This window comes from Anser cygnoides, chromosome 19 (genome assembly GCF_040182565.1).
Source record: "Anser cygnoides isolate HZ-2024a breed goose chromosome 19, Taihu_goose_T2T_genome, whole genome shotgun sequence".
Lineage (NCBI taxonomy): Eukaryota > Metazoa > Chordata > Aves > Anseriformes > Anatidae > Anser > Anser cygnoides.
The window spans coordinates 12286159-12300598 of record NC_089891.1 but is presented as its reverse complement, the minus strand read 5'-3'; the positions used below and the strand labels follow the sequence as shown (position 1 = coordinate 12300598).

The 14440-nt window shown below is 42.6% G+C and overlaps 1 protein-coding gene across 4 annotated transcripts in view; it reads left to right on the top strand.

The window, feature by feature from the left end:
• RNF213 (ring finger protein 213) overlaps positions 1-14440 on the top strand; it is a 53245-nt gene that overhangs the window by 5259 nt on the left and 33546 nt on the right. For all 4 annotated transcript variants that reach the window (XM_066980280.1, XM_066980279.1, XM_066980281.1 and 1 more), the window contains 20 exons: positions 299-480; positions 1201-1359; positions 1637-1824; positions 2048-2331; positions 3472-3740; positions 4604-4789; positions 5331-5523; positions 6206-6261; positions 6529-6682; positions 7178-7333; positions 7994-8092; positions 8909-9031; positions 9425-9605; positions 10222-10395; positions 10661-10819; positions 11112-11692; positions 11983-12148; positions 12784-13001; positions 13523-13663; positions 13901-14062. In XM_066980280.1, coding sequence (XP_066836381.1) covers positions 299-480; positions 1201-1359; positions 1637-1824; positions 2048-2331; positions 3472-3740; positions 4604-4789; positions 5331-5523; positions 6206-6261; positions 6529-6682; positions 7178-7333; positions 7994-8092; positions 8909-9031; positions 9425-9605; positions 10222-10395; positions 10661-10819; positions 11112-11692; positions 11983-12148; positions 12784-13001; positions 13523-13663; positions 13901-14062 — 3831 coding nt within the window. The remainder of the gene's footprint in view (positions 1-298; positions 481-1200; positions 1360-1636; positions 1825-2047; positions 2332-3471; positions 3741-4603; positions 4790-5330; positions 5524-6205; positions 6262-6528; positions 6683-7177; positions 7334-7993; positions 8093-8908; positions 9032-9424; positions 9606-10221; positions 10396-10660; positions 10820-11111; positions 11693-11982; positions 12149-12783; positions 13002-13522; positions 13664-13900; positions 14063-14440) is intronic.

The following is a 14440-nucleotide window of genomic DNA, read 5'->3' as shown; positions in this document are numbered from 1 at the left end:
TCTTTTATTTTCTTTCTGCTCCATCCATTGGGGACCTGTGGCTTACTGACCTGACTTTTTGCATATGTGTGTGGATTTAATTCCTTTTGCAGTCCATGCACTATTTGCCATAACCAGTAGCTTCTCCTTACTGTATTTGCCTCAGTGAGAGATCAGTGTTTCCAGAAGTACAAAACTAGCTGATAGGCTGTGACTTCTGGGTATCCCCTGCTGTCTGAAGAGGTGCTGGGCATTTCTGTAGGTGTTGTACTTCCAGGGTCTTCTGTTTCATTTGATATTGTTTGTCACCCTAACACAGAAGAAAAACATGAAGGAGAAAAAGACGACCCAAAATGAGAAAGCTCATGAAGCAACTGAGAAGACAAAACAGACCAAAGGACCTGAGACTGGTAGAAAGAATGATGCTTCAGCTGTAACAAACAGTTGCAAGGATGAAAATCAACAGAGGAACCAGAAGCCTGTGGATAAGAGTAAAGAAAGGTGAGAATACCACTGCTGCCCCCCCAGCGTTCTCCACTTGCAGGATTTGGCGTGAGGTAGAGCAGAGGACACCAGACTGAAGCAGGGAAATGAAGTACTGAGGTGTGTGTGTATCGTGGGTCTGTGGAAATACAATTGGACTTACAGCTGAGATAAACTACTTCTCATGCAAAGGAGTCACTGTTTAATCAGGAGTTGCAGAGGTCATGCATTAGTTAAAGTGGTACACTTGGCACTTGAGCTTTTTTTGAGGTATCTGCTGAATAAAATAAAAAGTAGAGATAAAGGCAATCTTTTTCTTTTATGAGCAACCAGGACTGTGCTTCACACATTGCTTTAAATTTGTTTTTTGGATTATTGTTGGGAAGAGCTGTTATGATTAGTGTAACTTGTTTTGCATGGTGGGTGTGAGCTGGAAGAGGGATAAATCATTGTCATTTCAGGTGAATCTGCTGGGTGAGGTATTTCTGTTGGCTGACTAATGCAGTGACCCAGCCAGATGCGACTGGAGCATTTCATGCTTCAGGAACTCCCTTTTTATTTTGGCAATAGGTTTTACATTAGGTCTGCTATGTAGCATCAGTTTTAGTGACCTGGTAACAGAGCTCGTTACTCTTGCCTCCGGTAAGCTAGCAGCTCAGAAATGTTTTGTCATTTATAATGATTTGTCCTATTAACGTAAAAAAGTAATTCTTTCTACATTCCATTTATTTTCTGTAGTTCTGTGAACCAAAGTGAGCGTATTACAGTGTATTTCCATGCAGTATTGTCTAAAGACTTCAAGCTAAACCCTGAGACCCATAAAGTGTTCATTAAGGCTCAAGGCATTCCTGGCTATGCAGACTGGAAGGACAACATCTGTGAGCTGAACTGCACCAAGTGAGTACTCTGGGTCACACAGATACAGGGGTGTTTTAGGTTTGGAGAGCAGGAAGCAACATGGTACTTCCTTTAATACTTAAGGCTACACCTATTCGTCCATGGGGTGGATATTGATACCAAGTGTTTTCATAGTGGTGATCAGTATTCCAAAATTCTCAATTATGAAAGAATAATCACTATTCCTATTAAAAATTGAGTGGTGCATGGAGAGGAAGTATGTTGACCAGCTGATATCTTGTCCTTTGCCTCCTTTGCTGTGTTTTGTGTTATCTAGGCAACTAGGAGAACATGGATACCTCATTGAGGGCTGTGTAGCTCTTGCGAAGGAAAGTTTGAATAAATGCATTCCTTATAAATACTGGGTTTCCTATGGACAATATGAATTTATTTACAAGAATCCAGTATCAAATCATTATGTGAATCGCTGCTTATGCATAAAGAGCGCGTTGATCAGCAATGGAGGTGAGCTTTTTTGACTGGATCTGCAAATTATTTTCTCTGGTCTTTTAGTGGTATGACTTCTAACTTCATATGAAATAACATTATTAGACAGCACTGTCTCAAGTTGGAAACTTAATGTGTCAGTGGGGTATTTCTGTGTACAGCTGAAAGAACAAAGGCATGTGCAAATGCGTGTTTGCTTCTCAAATTATTGCTTTCTTGTGTTCTCGTCTGTTTTTTCCAGAATGGCACCAGTATGATGACATTGTCTGTGCAAAGCCTTCGATTCCTGAACTCATCAAGAGTCATATTCTTCTTCAAGATAAAAAAAAAGATATTGTGAATGGGAAGATAATAGCTGCAAATATTATGTTAGAAAATATCTTCAGCATTCTTGGAACCTGGAGCCCCGTCAACCTGAAAAACTTCTTCTCTCAGCTGAAACAATTTCACTGGGTTACAAAGGAACCATGTGTGTACAGTGGCGAGAAATTGCCATGGGATGAGTTAAACTTTGGAGAACAGCAGGTAATCTGTTTACTTTTAACAGATGCTAGAAAAGAGAAGGTCGGTTACAGAGCTTTATTTTTGCTGTTGACCTTGTTGGGATTGATTTTTTGCTTTTCCAATCAAAAAGCTCATGTGACAGAACCAGCAGGGATCCTTTCATGGTGTCTGCCACTATCTACCTTGGGAGCTTTCTGTTAACTTTTGCAGTTGCAGTTCTGAGTATCTCAGATTGGTGAGAAGCAGAAATATGACCTGGTGACTTCTTAATGAGTGGGTTTTGTATGAATGTTAATTTCTTATGTCTGGCCCTTTTGTTCTGGTACGAGTCACTCTGCTGACTTCCCTACATTCATCTTCAACTCTAAACCAGCCTTTTTTTTTTTTTTTTTGAGACGGGCTTCAAGCTTCTACTGGTCCAATTCTAAGAACTGATGTAGATAGGACCTCCGGAGTCCTAAATTCTAAGTCTCTTACCTGTCATAGTTATGAAATGTGGCAGAAATATCACATCTTTGCTTTTGGAGCTTCACACCACTGTCATGGCTATCTTTCTGGAGCCTAATTCCTTCCGGTTACTCGGGAGAGGCCACAAGATGGCATACTGTCCTAGCAGTACATCCTGGCTGCCCAAGCTCAGCTGAACTGATGAATTTCACGTGACTGCCTGTGAAGGGTGATTTTAGTAGTATGGTATCACCAAACATCACAGTATTGTGAAATCTCTCTCTTACTGACTCCCAACCTAAGCCCCAGTCCCCTGGGAAACTGGTCTGCTTGCTGATCAAGGCTGTGGCATGCGGTGGTTGTAAGGGCAGTCTGGGGTGTAAGGCTGCCTGGCTCACCGGTCCCCTTTCTGAGACCTGCCCCGCTCCCTTGACCCTCCCCAGCTCTGCTGTGCTGGGTGCGGCAGTACCGGAGCAGTGGGACCCAGTAGCACAGGGATGGGCATGGAACATCGCAGGAACTGGGGTACCACGCCTGATGTTCTAGTGGTGGTTTGTGCTGTATGTGCTTAGATCCTGGTACCACCATGGCGTCGTATTATATATGGGGCTATTGAGTGTCCTAGCTGTGACAGAAGATGATAGCTTCACGAGAAAAAGACTTATTGGGGAACTAATGTTGTGGTTGCTTTGTTTCTTCCCTTTTTTGTCGTAGGTGAACGATTTGCTGCTACGATATATTAGGGAAATAGCTCGTCCTTTCCTTTTTCCGGAAGGTGCAGAAGCACCGCAGAAGGGTATAGCGATAAAAAGTAAACTAGCTCTAGGGCTCACCCTTCTCAAAGTAGTTGAGTTGTTCAATCTACCAATAACGAAAGAGGATCTGGCTGCCCTGTGTAGCCTCTTATGCTTGGAGAAGAAGTCAGAAAAAGCCATACAGGATGAAATTCATGAGATCAAAGTGGCTTTTGTAAGACTTGAAAGGTATGTATGCTGCTGGTCCAGTAACTAACTGGGGTGATTTTACTGCAGTGTGGTAGGTAGCAAGCACAGCATGCTATGAAAAAGCAGTAAGAGATCCAGCTTTCTAGTTTCAGAGAATTACAGAAAAATTCGGGTTTGAAGGGATTTCCACAGAGGCCTGTTCAACTTCCTGCTCAAAGCAGGGCTAGCATCCAGGCAAGGTTGCAGTCAAGTTCTGAAAAAATCCAGGGATGAAGATCGCACAACTTCTCAGGGGCCCTCTTACAGTCACATACCTTTCTTGATGTGAAAAAGGTTTTCCTTCTGTCCAAATGGTATTTCCCTTATTGCAGCTTTTCCCTGTTGCCTCTTGAGTAGTAGGTTGAATCTAAGCTATTGGGTTTTCTTTATTTATAAAATCTTATTTTTATTGCTTTCTGTCAAGTAGTTTCTAGCTTCTTCTTTGCTGTTCATCCTTACAAACTCCAAGAACTGTCAAACTGATTGAGAACTGTCTCTAAAATGCCTGTATATATTTATAGCTCTGTATATTTGCTTCACACATTCCCTGACTCAACTGGGGGGGGGGGGGGGGGTGCTCACGTGAAAACTGTAAGCTATTGGCACTTCTTCTTAGCACTGGATTAGTAGGGTTTTAGCAGGGAGAATCAGGTAAGAGTACAGCTTTGAGTCTTAAACCTTTACTGAATATACTCCTCAAGGAAGATGAGATTGAACTAAAATAATTACAAGAAGTAATTTGAGGGTACCATAGCAAGATGGAAGTGTAGCTCTTTTTTTTTTTTTCTCATCACGCAAGGGCATTCTTCAGTCCTGTAAGAAGCTATTCTCTTACTATTTTGTTTATTTTGTTATTTTTCTAGTTTGAAGCCTCAACTGATACACCTGTATCAGAGATGCATTGATGAAGAAGTAGACCACTGGGTGTGGATTCTTCCTGTTCTGCATTTACTTACTGCTTCTGCGCAGCTTGACTACTTCCCAATAGAAGAAGATAACTGGGCAGGGCTGGAAGGAATTCCATTTGTTGAAATAAGGAAGCATCATAGGTAAGTTTTCCAGAATCGCTGGTTATGTCCAGTGCCTTGACGTTGTAACTGGTGGTGGTTGCCTTACTTCATCTCTTATTTTTCTTTTTTAAAAAAGCAAACAAAAAAATAACCAACCAACCAAAAAAAAAAACCCAAACGTAACGTGTTGATGGTGCGTAGTTGGGGTATTTGAACACACTGTATTGGTTGCTCTCAGATTATGGTGTACAGTGAAGCTGTGCAGTATATTACTTTTCAGACACGATTCTTAATTCTGCAAGCTGTGGAACTGCTCGCCTGATTGGTTATGCCTGCTGTGAGTTAAAGCAGTTTATAATATGCATGGTGCAGAATATGAGCAGGACTTGGAATTTACTTTCCTTGAACATTTCTGCTTTGTAGTTTGATACTGCTTCTGCGATTACTGGGTGTCGGAGTCTTTTACCCATCTTCAGCTGTAAATGAGAGAAGTACTCAAGTCAGACTAAGAGCCTTTCTCTGGGGTCAGGAAGCCATTTTGTACCTTTAACTCGAAGATTTTGTTTTGCCTTCCATTCAGGATGGACATACTGCGACTAATGAAAGAAAAGAAATACTTGATGGAGTTTGACAGGACTCTGGTCAAGTCCTGGATCTGTGTGCTGCCCATGGAAAGCCTGGCTAAATTCATAGAAGACTTCTCCTGTGATTTTTTAGTTTCCCTTCAAGGTGTTTCTTACAGATTAGAGAACATTAGCTCTTCGAACAGCAAGGTTTGTTTTCTGGCAGCTTTACCCAGCTAAGGGATAAAGGCTGAAATTGGGCTGTAGTGTGTCTTTTAGCAGAACTGCCTGTCACTGAAGGAAATGTGGTTGGTAACAAGTTAGAACACAAAAAGCTTAATTTAGCTAAGAGCAAAAACAGTTGCTCTGAAGTAAGAGACTCCTAAGGGGGAGACGTGAGGGTGTGTCTGTAGCAAAAAGTTTTACTGGAATAGATGAGAGAAGAGCCTGCTTATCTGGGTTTGCTCTTTGTCACTTATAGCAAATATTTTAATCCTCAGATTCTCAGATGGCTGCCTGAAACTTTTTCTGCACAGTTCTTGAGGGTTTGGGCAAGGTGCTGCTGGTTTGAAATATTTTTGTGCCTGTTGTGAAAACACTTGTATTTGTGTGAAGACAGTAGGAATTGCTCATTGCAATTAATAGAAATAATCAATTTTAAAACCGTAAATTGTAACAAGTTGTGAGCTGTTAGAGTTAGAGTCAGAGTCATATAGGATGCCATTATTTGTCCAAACATCCAGTAAAGCACTCTTGCAATTTTATTTGTATGAAAGCATTGAAGAAGGCATGGAAGAGCACTGAATTCCCTCTTTCACGGTATCTTTCTCAATTAATGAGAAACCAGTACACAAAATTCATTCCACAGTAATATTTTACTTTCTATTCTTAGGTAGTTGAGAGTCTTGTTAAGACACTGCTGTGTACCTTGGAGGACAAACAGGCAAGGTAACTGAAGTACACTGTTGAGAGAGCTGTCTCCTTTTTATTTTTATTTGTATCATGCCTGTTACGTGGGGTTATGCTTGTAGCTTGAATGTGTGTTGAAATTTGTATGAATAAAAGGATCCTATATTTCTGTAGCTCTGTCAGATAGAAACATTTTTTAAAAATCCATCTGGGAGAACGATGGTCGGTTGCCACCCTGTATTAAAATTGCTCTATTTTTTTCCTTTGAACAAAAAGAAATTCTCCCTCTCTGTTGCTGTTCTTCAGAGCTCTGGAAGCTCGCTCTTGGCAGTCCTGCTTGACCCTCTGCCTCAAGCTACACGAGAGTGTCTGCAAGCGCATAAAGCTGGTGTCAGGGTTCGAGATTCCTGCCACTACGGCCGTGATGATTTCAAAGGTTGCCGGACTTCAGCCCACAGCAGTGAGTACTGAGCAACTATTCATGGGTTGACATGAGTGGGGTATCTAGAAATATGACAAAAATGGTACAACAGACTGATTTTTAAATTGTTCTCATTTTGGGAAGCTTAATACTCTGAATTAGCCAAAAACGTGGTATGTCCAAAAACTGTTGAAATCACTTAATTATTTTGAGTCTTACTGTTGAAAGCAAGGTCAAATGCTTAGTTTTTACTGTCATGGGCTCTGTTCTGTCTGCTTTTTCCATTATATTTTGTCTTTGTTTCCTGGAAAGAAAATTCTTTAGCAAAGGCTGTTTGTAAGCTTTGCATTTTTCCAGCCTCTTTGTCCTTTTATTCAGGCATTGATGGGGCTCTGTTGCTGGGCTGGTTTGCATGCAGCACATTTGGGTGTCTGATGCATTTAGGCCTTGTCTTTTAGAAATACTTATTTTAAATCAGTTGTATGCTGCTGTCCTGCTTGAACTGATCTTTATTTTTCCAACTGTGTGCATCAGGTTGTGAGAGATGAAACCATACAGGAAGCTCCAGTGGTAGAAGTATTCAATGAAACTCTAAGACATACTCGAGCCTGGTTCAGAAATGCTTTAAGCCAGAAGTTACTGAGAGAAGTCATACAGCATGTGTCATTCTCTTTTTTTAAGGAACCTGAGGTTTGTCATCTTCTAATAATCAGAATAAAAATGTGTTTTACTGTACCTTAGCTGTATATAGTCTGAGTCTAATGGTTCTTTGCTGGAGACCATAGCTGCTGTGGCTGGGTAAGGAATGAGGTGGAGAGAGGCAGAGCAGGCCACGAGCTGAGATGCTGCATTGTTTTAAACACTTGGGCTGAAAAGCAAAAGGCTATAATTGGTGCTTTGCATCTCATCTTATTTCCGCTGGTTCTTTGCTGCTCTAAAAGGCAGCGCTGGGATGATGAGCTGCGTTCTAGATGTTTAGCTGGAGATACTGTCGTGCTCACCCTGTATGTGTTACAGGCTGCCCGTCAGGCCTTCAGCAAGCAAGCACAGAGCAGCTCCTTACAGCCTGCCTCGGGCTGGTGCTCCAAGACCTCCCTTGGGCAGTTCCCAGCATCGAGGTGGAAGTGGTTTATGCATGTCTCCTTTAGTATCAGGGACGTATTGGAGCTGTTTAAAAAACATATTTTGCAGCTCTGGGAGTGCTCTTTCTCTTTTGGATGGAAACCTTTGGAAGGACTGCAGATTATTTGAGGAGCATGGGGTCTCTCCTCAACACAGCAGTGTTCTTCCTTATTTTGGTTTTAAATCTTGACACTTAGTGTTTTGGGTTTGTTTGCTTCTCACCTGCAGGCCTGGAATGAATTTGTGAATATCAGCTTTCCAGATGAACAGTTCACTGAGAGGTGGAAGAGGACTTTACTTGCAGATTTGGAAAGAAGAATTCAGGCGGTATGGGGAGCTGTGGGAAATCAGTGCATGCCTTTGGGCCAAGATCAGAGGGAATGGACAGTCTTCTGCTGTGCTTCTAGAATAATGTCTTGAGCATGAATGGGCACATGAAAACACTGTGGTCATAAAAATTGCCACTGCTGTTATAAACCATGTTCTGGAGGCTCAAAATTAGACATGAAACTGTAACAGTGCTGTATTCTTGGTGTCAGACTCCAGTGGCCTGTTAGCCTGGCTGCAGTGCTTCTCTGTTTCTAGCAGTAACTGACATCCTGGTGCTTTAAAGGAAATTGCATACTTTGAGCAATTACCACCTCCTTAGTTTTAAGGAACAGTGGGTGCAAAGTAAGCACCCAGGGATCTACAGAAGCAGAGTTTGTGCATGTCTCTTCTCATTCATTGTGTAGAAATTGTTGTCTGGGCTCTCCAACACACACACTGTGTAGGTCCCTTCCAACGTCAGCCTATTTATCTCCTCATCTGCTTTTTACATCAGCTGCAAAATTCTTTAAGCTGTTGGTTTTCCTAGGGTAATCAGAAAAAATGTAATTCCTGGAGGCAACTTGGATAGGAGAGATACTTATTTAGTAATTGTACATTTTAGAGGAAAACACTCCAAAATTTTTCCAGCACTTATTTGTGCTTCATTATTCTTCCAGTTCTTGGTAAGTGGTGCAGGGACAATGCTTGGCTCCACTAGGGGACTTAAATTTTTGGCTTAGTACTTTTATTGTCTTAATAGCACTCTTGCATGCTTTCGGAAAACATTTTGGAAATTTTAGGCTGATAAGAAATCTCTTCTCTTTTACCATGCAGGAGCCTCCAGTTAACCAAATCTTAGCTTACTGCTGTCAGCATCGCCAAATTCAAGATCTTAACAGTTCCATTGGTTGGTGTTTCGAAAATTGTGCCATAGAGGCCGTAACAGCAGCTTGCCAGGTATTGTATTTTCCCTCAAAGTGGGAAAGGAAAAGTCTAATTTCATTTTGCACAGAAATCCTGTATAGGGATGTACATTGTTATGGAAGGAGAGTTGCACATTCAGCCTCTGATTACTACTTGAATTGCTGTGAATTTTTTTAGTTTGTTAAATTAACAAAAAGGTATTGACAAGAAATCAAGAACTCAAAATCGGTTTAGACGGGGTCCATGAAAAATACTTGTAATGCTTATCACATTGTGGCTTTTGTGTCACAGGTCGTATGGTGACTTTGAAACATGCCTCAGTGCTGGAATTGTGACTCTTGACACCAGTGTCTGTTTCTGAGATTGACCCAGTGTAATCCAAAACACTGATGCATTCTTCCCTTCTGTCATGTATGTATTGTGCAGACTCAGAGCGATCTCCTTGATATGATACCTTCCTACAACATGGACCAATTTGGCCAGCTTATATCAACTATTATTGTGAAATCATGGCCGAGAAAGAGTGAGCAGTCCAAGGATGATATTGATGAGACTTTGCACCACATGCTTACATGGCCTGGCATCAAGCATATCTTCAGATTTAGTGGTATGTCTGTATGTATGCCTGTGCGTATTGTTAATATGCACAGGAGTCTGTGAAAAATTCTCTGCCTTGCCACTTGCAATCGTCCCTTTGCTGAGCAGGAAAGGAATACACAAACTTTTTCTGCTATTGAGGTGAGGAATGGAACAAAACTCAGAGTATTCAGCCTGTTGATGGAGGGGAAAGGCTAAGGAGAGGGAGCCAGTATCCCTCCTGTGCTAATTCACTGCAGCCTCTTCAGAATTTGTACTGAACCTGTAGATCGTGGATTTGTAGAACGTAACTTCTTACTCTCCAAAGTTCTAACAGGTCATTGCTACATAAAAATGTAAGTGTTTGTCATGTGAGTGAGTTGAAATGGCTTCTGTTTTCTCCGTGAGTTTTGGGTATGGCCTCTCCATGGAAGGTGTCTGAACTGCTGTCCTGGGATCCTGGTGGTTTCTGTTCAGGAAAACGTGAAGGATTGGAGGATGGTGTGATAAGTTCAGACACTTTTGGGTAGGGATTCAAGTGGGAAATGGAAAGACTCTTTTTTTATGACGTTGAATAATTATTGCTTCTGCCTAGTTCTTGTGAAGCCAGACTGATCTAGGTTCTACACGCTTTGTTTATTGAACAGGAAGAAACACAAAGCTCCTAGGACAACTTACAGATGAAGCAAAAAACGTAATGGCCACAGCAGATTCTTTGTTCATGAGTGTCACCGATGGCATCCAGGAAGGGAGTATCCTTGTGAAACATCTGGAAGAGATTTTGCAGCATGAGAAACAGTTCATCTGTATTTGGGAGCTAAGTAAGAGCCTTGTTGGCTTATGGCATCATTGTAGTGATTGATGGCTTACTCTGTTAAATCTACTTCATTGATTAGTAATACTAATTAGATGCCTCATCACTTAACAGTTCTGTCCTTGTCAATGTCCTTTGTGTGGAGCTTGCAGCTCGAAGTTACGTTGTCTGCATTTTGCTGTTTGTGGCTGTGCTAATCTAAACCTGAGTTACAGATGCAGGAGGTGGGAAGTATCTGCCTTGTGACTGACTACAGACGGGTTTTCTTTCAGAGCACAACCAGCTGTCACATGGGGACAAAGAGCTACTCCAGAGAGAACTGAAAGAAGTGCTGCAGAGGAGTCGAGAAGAAGTAACATTCATCATAAGACAGAAAAAAGCAATAGGAACCTTTCTGAGTATGTGCAGGAAGGTGCAGGCATCTGTGAAAGGTAGTGTTTTGGGGGAGCAATTTTAAATTGGAAACTCCAGAAAATGCAATTTTCTTTGAAAACTACTGACTTTATAAACAGGTTTTGTTCTAAACTATAGTAAGGGTAGGAGTGGGGGGAAATCTGGAGTGTTTGGGGGCAATGAGTGAGTACTAATGAATCAAATGGTATTTGTAGGGATCCACATGACCCTACATGTGTCAAATTTTGCAGCACAGCTGATTACATGAAGTAAACTGGACCACAGACTAGACATTTGACCTCTGATGTGACCTGTCTCTCTATTTTAAAGTGAATGTAGGTGAGGTGGAGCTTCAACACTCAGAAGATCTTCACTTAAAGAAACTAAATAAAGTTGTGAATGTGGGAAAAAGACCTATAGAGACATACTACAGTCTGAGCCAAGAGCTGAAACAATTTGCCCAGGAAATGCACTCTTTTAAAGATAGCCTGATCTTCCAGCAGTTTTGGGAGGAAGCTGCCAAGAAGATGAGAGAGGAGAATGTTTTGGAGGAGGAGGAGGTTGTTCCTGTATTGGACCTTGATGATGTTTTCAGTCATCTAATCTCCCCTTGTTTTATGAGTTACAAAAGGTTGTATGAAGATCTCAGATCTGGAAGTCTTACTCTGTCTGCAGTTGATACAATTTTTCAAGAATTCAGAAATCATTCTGAAATTATCAAAACTGAGCTAAGGATCATATGTAAACTTCAACCTGGAGAAGAGAGAGACTGGGTTGATCAGCGATTTCAGCAGATCCAGCAATACCATGAAATGCATCTAACTTTAGATGCTGCAAAGATTATTGCCCGTGTCAAAGAGAATTTAAACCTCTATGGTGACTTCAGCATCCTGGAAAACTTGTTGTACATAGTAAGTATCCACTTCAGCTCTGTACTGTCAGGGTGTTGGCTGGAAAGCTTGGTAGATCTGACCCTTCTAGGAAGTCTATCCCAGCCTGTCAAGAGCCGTTCCCTGCCCCAAAATGCTTATTTGAGATAAAACTAAGTGTTCAAACAAAGTGCTTGCGGGTAGTCTTTCTTGAGAGAAGGTGTATTCCTCTGGTGTTTGAGATGTGGCTTCGCAGAGGGCTTTTCTTTCCCTTGCAAGACAGGCTGTATTTCTCATTTCCAGACTGAATGTTTGTATTGTTTGCTTTGTAGACAGAAAAGCTTGAATCATACAAGACACAAAAGCTGGACTCCATCAGCCCTGAGCTTATGCATGCCAAGGAACTGTTGGAGGGGATCACTGTGAACCGTCGTGGATGCCTGGGGGAGCTGGCCAAGCAGAAGGAGTTTGTCTGCTGGGTCAGAGAAGCACTGAAAGGTGAGTGCTGCTCACCTGAGAATTAGGCAGACGGTACCAGAAGGGATGCTGAGTTTTTCGGGGGCTGGAGGAATGCCATGTTCCTGACCTATCTGCTTTATGCGTTCACAGCTTCTGGTATTACAGTTGCTAGCATTTCTTATGGGTTTCAGCATGGAACACGCTATAAAGTATCCCCTTTAAATGTGCCACTGTAGTCTTGTGTTGCACACAGTAGCTACCCTGCCTGGAAGCTGGACTTGGTCTGAAGGGTTGTAACTGCTGCCACTACTCAGTTCAGGTCGGTCTTTTAAGAGAACAGAGGCCATCCGTTTAGCAGGGTAGCAGCAGTAAGATTAGTTCTGTGTATGTCAGCTCAGCTTTCTTACATGCACACGGACACGCACCCTTTGAATGGCTTCCATCCAGGCTGTGAGCCTGTGCTGTTCACGGCAGCGCAGAGAAAAGCCAGGGCCAAGGATGCTGTTAATGTAGATGAATTCCTCAGGAAAGTGGTGGTGGTATGGGTAGACGGAAGTTGCACTGGGGATCTTGTTCAATGGCATTTTTTATGCATCTTCTGTAGAAGGGGGTGATGTGGAATTGCATTGATACTGCCTCATTCATTGTTTATTCATGCATTTATCTCATTTAAGACATAAATGAGCTGAAAGTATTTGTAGACTTGGCTTCTATCTCTGCTGGGGAGAATGACATGGATGTGGATCGTGTGGCTTGTTTCCATGATGCTGTACATGGCTACTCTTCCCTGCTCTATGAGCTGAGGCAAGAGTCAGGGTTTGAGGACTTCATGCACTGCTTGAGAAAGCTGTGGCGAGCCCTGGACACTGATGAGAGTCTTCCCAAAAAACTGGTGAGTTCTGCTGAAGCAGGTCGTCTCTGCAACCTCTTGTTGCTGCCTTCCAACAGTGGATGGAAGATTGACTGCACAGGGCAGATTCCAATTATGTGGGGGTATCACAGCAGCTCTTGTTATTGGAAGAGAAATGTTTTATTTTTGTGGTATGAAAATTCACATCAGCAACTCACTGCTGAGGCTTTCAGATGTGACATGGTGTAGCTTTGCTCTTCTAAATAGTTTAATGATGCAGAAGATGGAAGACAAATGACTGGGAACTCCATCTTATTCTTTGCAGCAGGACATGTTTCTACAGCAAGAGAGAGGCTTTGAAGCACAGTAGCAGCCCAGGGTGTTGGTAAAGAACAGCTGTGCTGAAGGCTCAGGCTGTGGCCAGTAGTCATTCCTTTCTTCCTTCCCCATCCTGAAACTCTCTAATGCCAGCTGAAACTGTTTGTCCTGAACACCGATCTAATTTTGGAAAGAAACACAAAGTCAGAGAGATAAGGGCAGTGCCATGTCTTCTCTCTCCACAGCGTGCTTCAGCTCAACACCTAGAGTGGTTGAAAACGGTGAAAGAGAGCCATGGGTCTGTGGAGCTCTCGTCACTGTCACTGGCAGCCACCATCAACTGCAGAGGGGTGTACATTCTCAGAGCACCGTCTAATGGTCAAAAGGTGAGGCTACTTGACTTTCTCTCCACTTGAACTGTTCTCCTGTCAGACTGCTGTTTCCTGACAATTATCTCCTGCAGGTAACGCTGCTGGCATGTCAGCGACTGTCAAAAATGTGCTGTAACTTTGTGTAGTCCCTTTTTGGAGTCTGTCTCTTAAGCGCTCTCCTTGCCAGGCACAGCTCTACCTTGGGAGTGGAACCTCACCGTGCATCAGCACTGATGACTTACTCTCTGGCAGGTTTCTTTAGACAACGTCCTGCATCTCATCGTCCCCGAGAGCTCTGAGGATAACAAGCCATCATGGAAATATTCTCTGGCAGAGCTTCGTGAACTGCAGAACAAACTGATGCTCATGTCAGCAAAGGGAGAGCAAGGCCTGGAGGTGGAAAAGTTCTCTGAGGTCAGATTTCAAACCCAATGGCTTACTGGTGTTGATGCTGGGGGTTGCATTTTGCTTGAATGAAATGAAATATCAGCTTTTAAGACTGGTTTACAGCTGAGTTGCTGGGGATGGACGGTAGAAGGCAGATATCCCTACCTCTTTGGTTCCCTGTTAGAATGGAGCTAAGCTGGAGACTGGGTAGGGGCCTGGTACCCTCATCTTCTAGCCACATGGGGAACGCTCCTGGCTGGCACAGTTGCTGTGCTTGTGTAGAAACCTGGGGATTCCTTACAGGCTTTTTTTGGGATACTGCTATTAAAACCTCCCAGGGAGCCTTTTGTTACTCTACAGGGCCTGATGCACCTGGCTTGGGGCCAAAGCCTTTGTGACTGAAAG